Here is a 5778-nt window from a genome sequence, read left to right as displayed (position 1 = left end):
TTCTTTCACTCTCTGCCCTTGCCTGCTGTTCTGTTTCATCACACAATGTAACTTCCCTCTTAACTTCTCATCCTTCAATCTGTGGTTCTGATTTCCTCATTAAAGTCTACTTCATCGAGTTAAAACACCATACAGGTACTGTCTATGTGCATGTTTTACCCTATTAACTAAAAAAATTATTATTGTGCATTTTACATTACTATTAACCATTTTTTGAAAGCATACAGGTTATCACACAGTTTCTACCTTGGTTTCCATTGATTGAAATACTCTGAAGATCAACCTGCAGAGACTTGAAACTCACTTCAGATAGCTAATCCACTGCAGCGAACACTTCACCTTTGTTCTATGCAAAGTTAATATCATGCACTAATGCAGTTAGGAGTAGGGACAGTGAAACCAGCTGTAAGGTCATTTATGTCCACGCTTTAGATATGAGTGGAAAAAGACCATCCTTACCCTTCATTGCGACCCCAGTCACTGCGAACACAGAGGTGTTTATGGACAGAATCAGGGGAAAAGCCCTCATGACAGCTGCATTCTCCTGCAACAGAGAGAAAAACAAGGGGCTATATATTAATCCTCAGTAGCTTTATAAATTAATATGCAAGTGACCATGGCCTGCACTGTGATTTGAGATTTATGACATGCAAAAGCATGTCTAGCTAATATCCAGTGAGCAAAACCAGAGCACATTAATGGTGGCACCAATATTATTAACTGGGCTATTTCCCCCTAAGCTAGTAGCACTCCATCTCTTGGATTGTTCATCATCAAGTCATCAAGATGAAGTTGCTTGTTTTCACTCTTGATTATAATCCCAGGTTAATAATGGCGATAAACTCAATCAAGAATAAGATTCCTTTATTGTCATTCTAGCCCTACACCAATGGAAAGGTACACAGCAGAACAAAATTTACAAAAAACATACCACAACTAAATAGGCTAAAAATAACAATACATTAAATGAAAACACTACAGTGCATAAAAATTGTAAATAGATGCATAGTTATTGCACATGAATCAACTAATCTATGGGTGTGAATGTGTTTAGGGGTTCATTATCGCACAGTGTTTAAAAGTCTAATAGCAGTTGGGTAGAAACTCTGAGTGAACCTGAGCTCTATTAGTTAAGTTAAAGACCTGTTAAACATATTACTTTGACCTTATAACAGCATCCATTTTGTTAGTGTATAGGTAAGGGCTTAACAACAGAGGTCTGAGAAATAGCATCAGTCAGCACTGAAATGAAAAAACTGGCGATAAAAGCATTTGCTTAGTTGTACTCTGTTGCAATCTAACAAAGAATGACTGGATTTCTGTTTGCTCCCAGTATCACTGCAAGTCTTTATCATCCTCAGTGACGTTTTTCTGCCCTGGATACAAGATCTCAGCTCAGTTCTCCTTAGTTGTCTGGACAGCTCTGACTGCAGAACAAACAAGAGACATTTAAACAGGAGTACAACAGCTTTGTTTTGGTTCAAGAGCCCGCCACTTGTGCAGCTCGCATCAGTTTTTACTTTTCTGACTACTGGTGCTGTTGCCTCACCAGCTGGCAAAATACTGGGAAAATAGAAATAAACTTTCATCATCACTGCTCTAAACACACAATATAATCTGTATTAATATATGACTGCTACCCAAATTAAAACAATTGTTTATTTTATGAGGGTCAGATCTGTCAACTTCATAATGACAGTTGAGTACAATACTGATTATGGTGCATATGTAAGGCCTTTCAAGAGGATGGGAGCATTTGGGAAATCCTAAGTCACTGATAGCTTTAGCAACCTTTCTGTTACTACTGTTCTCGAAATAAATGCTACTGACTGCTCTCTGTTGACCTTTATGGAGGCATAACACTGGAAAAATGTGTAATGGCCACCCAAGAAACACCATTCACATTTTATTACCTACTGTTGAATAATTTACTGGTTGACTTTATAGACTCACTCAAGAAGCGATGCACCACCAAGATTCAGCCACAGAAAAGCAACAAAAATGTTTTATTTGCTTGTGGCTCTTTCATGTGGTCTAACTAAATGAGGAACAAGAGCTCTGGAAGTGGCTCCATGTGAACACAAGGAAATATAAACAAAAGTTCAAATTGCCATTTTGAATAAAAATGAATGGAGAGAATAGAAATTGCAGGATATGTTGCATCCTGAGGATTTCTTTTCACCATTTGATTAACACACTTCTATTTCTAAATACCATATTTCCTAAAAAAAAAGGTTCAGAAAACCTTTATAATAACCAGTTACCAACCAACACCATGACTTTCTCTGTTTCCTCTAAGTTAAATGCTAAAATATATCATTAAGCATTGCCCTCCTGAACAACATACAGTATGTAAGCATTTTCTGATCTGACAGCCCTGTCAGCAGAGTAATGTCATATTCTGTCTCTTCAAAACATAAAAAGAAAGAAGCAATTCAAATACTTTTATTTTACTGCTGCTATAACAGCTTCAACTCTTCTGGGAAGGCTGTCCACATGGTTTAGGAGTGTGTTAATGGGTATTTCTGACCGTTCTTCCAGAAGCTCATTTGTGAGGTCAGATACTGATGTTGGACGAGAAGGCCTGGATCGCAGTCTCCGCTCTAATTCATCCCAAAGGTGTTCTATCGGGTTGAGGTCAGGACTCTGTGCAGGCCAATCAAGTTCTTCCACACCAAACGCACTCATCCATGTCTTTATGGACCTTGCTTTGTGCACTGGTGCACAATCATGTTGGAACAGAAAGGGGCCATCCCCAAACTGTTCCCATAAAGTTGGGAGCATGAAATTGTCCAAAATGTCTTGGTATGCTGAAGCATTAAGAGTTCCTTTCACTGGAACTAAGGGGCCAAGCCCAGCTTCTGAAAAACAACCCCACATCATAATTGCACTTGGTGATGTAAGGCTTGGATGCAGCTGCTTGACCATGGAACCCCATTCCATGAAGTTCTCTACACACTGTTCTTGAGCTAATCTGAAGGCCACATGAAGTTTGGAGGTCTGTAGCTATTGACTCTGTAGAAAGTTGGTGAACTCTGTGCACTATGCGTCTCAGCATCCACTGACCCCGCTCTGTGATTTTACGTGGCCTACCACTTTGTGGCTGAGTTGCTGTCGTTCCCAATTGCTTCCACTTTGTTACACTAACAGCTGACGTGGAATATTTAGTAGCGAGGACATTTCACGACTGGACTTATTGCACAGGCAGCATCCTATCACGGTACCACGCTGGAGTTCACTGAGCTCCTGAGAGCGACCCATTCTTTCACAAATGTTTGTAGAAGTGTAGTCTGCATGCCTAGGTGCTTGATTATATACACCTGTAACCATGGAAGTGGTTGGAGCACCTGAATTTAATGATTTGGATGGGTGAGTGAATACCTTTGGCAATATAGTGTACTTAGATTTAGGAAAAAATTGTGTTAAAGCTTTGGAACAGAAAGGAACAAAATTACCTTTTTAAAATTAGAAGCCTTTCAATGCCACAATCATACATTAATATATAATACAATACAGTAATAAAGTTGGTTAAAGCCCATTCATAGAAAAGAGAAACCAATGTCGACTGACAGTTGGTGACAGGAGCAAACAATGGTATTTCGTGTTAAAATCTTACATTCCATTGACTCATCCATCCTCCCGGACCCAGTATTGAGTTTGTGGCTCTATAACAACTTCATACTATTACCTGTATTGCTTCCAACAGAAGACTCAAAATTACTCCATCCTCTAGAGGGCTTTGCCACTTGAATGTAAAATATGTAATTTTAGGGCATTTTGCTGAAATGACTGACATGGTTGATCTTTTTTGTTTTCATGCTACCAGGTGCACAAACATATAACATATTCAAAAACACATCACATACAGCACACAGAGACAGGTGGAAAATTCAGGGTTTTCAAATTCAAGTGTCTTAATAGTGTGCTGCGCCAACACGTGGCACCAGAACAGCAGCAGTGCACCTTGACATTAATTCTACAAGTCTCTGGAAGTCTGCTGTAGGGATAAACACCACTGTAACAAAAGATATTCCCTCATCTGGTGTTTTGATGATGGTGGCAATCATTAAACCATTCAGTGACCCCTCATGTCCTATAAATGAGGGCTCTGTCATCCTGGAAGAGACTGCTCATTTATTCAGGCTTTTTTTCTTTAATATGTCACCCATCAGTACACACACACCTCACTTTCCCACAGCTTTACAAACACATCTAAGCTAGTTATATTTAATTCTTCCTGACTGCCAGAGGCAGTGCTTAATAAAAGTCATCTTGCACATCTGCAGTCAGGTCACATGTTACTTACCCGCTGGAGAGGCAGGGAAGAAATCTAAATAATTACCCCCACCCTCCTTTTTTCCCCTTTCTCTTTTCAGTCTGCTAGGGGCAAGAATTGGCATTTTTATTAGCAGCCTGTTAGTGGTTAGGCCTATACTGCCTCAACTTGAGATGTTTTTAAACATACATGCATGTAGTAGGAAAAGTTTTATTTATTTAACTGGGTAAGGCCCATTAAGATAATAAATCTCTTTTACAATGAAGACTTGGTCAAAATGCAGCATCAACAGAAAACAAAACAAAACAAAACACAGTGAAACATAATAAGAGTGCAAAGACATAAACAGATTTCATAATTACAGAGGTCTGGAGCAAATGAGTCTTTCATCATAGAATTTACTATGGCCTTAAATCTGGACAATGATACCAGACTGTCCAGTTTAATTTCCCTCTGCAGACTCTTCCTAGTATTCCTGTCCTTTGGGTTGAGAGCTATTTGCACATGATTTATATAACAAACTGATTTACTGAATTGACTGTGCCTCTGATTAATTGGAGACGAGAGACAGGAGCAGGCTGCATCCAGGTCTAGCACTGACAGGACTGTACCTGCAGCTGACAGAAACTATCCTCAGGTTGTGCTTGGTTAAGGATGAAACATCAAATGGAACCAAAATGAAAGATAACTGTAACCCAAAAAAAAAAAAAAAGAAAACTGATACATAGAGGTAACTTTATTGTGAAGGGTTGTGCATTTTCCACTGTCGAAGTCATTATTTCTACTTAGCTATGTCAGAATTTCGACTTAGCTAAGTCGGAATAACTACATAGCTAAATCGAAATTCCGACTTATATATGTCGAAATTCCTACATACAGTGCCTTGCGAAAGTATTCGGCCCCCTTGAACTTTGCGACCTTTTGCCACATTTCAGGCTTCAAACATAAAGATATAAAACTGTAATTTTTTGTGAAGAATCAACAAGTGGGACACAATCATGAAGTGGAACGAAATTTATTGGATATTTCAAACTTTTTTAACAAATAAAAAACTGAAAAATTGGGCGTGCAAAATTATTCAAATCCACATAAGGGATGACGGCAACATTCATAGATCCTGGAATGCACAATGAGGGGCAATGTTCATTCCTATTACAGAGGCCCACTGAAATTTTTTTGAGGAAAAGCTGTGTTAGACTGCATATTGTTTATAGTAAAGTATTTTTATATACAAATATAAAAATGAAAATGTTTCTGGAGTGGGACTTTAATTAATTATAGAAGTTGTGCAGAAGCTGCCCATAGCTCTACACAGTGATCCATGTGTGTACTGTATGTGTTTCTATGCTGCTCCAAATGAGTCTGTTCTGGTTCAACTTGTCTTATTAAATGAGCTTAAAAATAAAGTGACACCTTAGTTATAAAACACTGAGCAGGCTGTAACACACAAGAGTGTGTATTTTTGTGTGAATGCATGATTGATGGAGGCGGAACCCCAGGTT

General features: G+C 38.7%; 1 protein-coding gene across 1 annotated transcript in view; it reads right to left on the bottom strand.

The window, feature by feature from the left end:
• astn2 (astrotactin 2) overlaps positions 1-5778 on the bottom strand; it is a 181759-nt gene that overhangs the window by 53913 nt on the left and 122068 nt on the right. Inside the window, exon 8 of the mRNA XM_020600844.1 lies at positions 460-544. Within this exon, the coding sequence (XP_020456500.1) occupies positions 460-544 (85 nt within the window). The remainder of the gene's footprint in view (positions 1-459; positions 545-5778) is intronic.

This window comes from Monopterus albus, unplaced genomic scaffold, assembly GCF_001952655.1.
Source record: "Monopterus albus unplaced genomic scaffold, M_albus_1.0 scaffold49.1, whole genome shotgun sequence".
NCBI classification, from domain to species: domain Eukaryota; kingdom Metazoa; phylum Chordata; class Actinopteri; order Synbranchiformes; family Synbranchidae; genus Monopterus; species Monopterus albus.
Note: the sequence above shows the minus strand (reverse complement) of the source record. Positions and strands in the feature narration are given on the sequence as shown.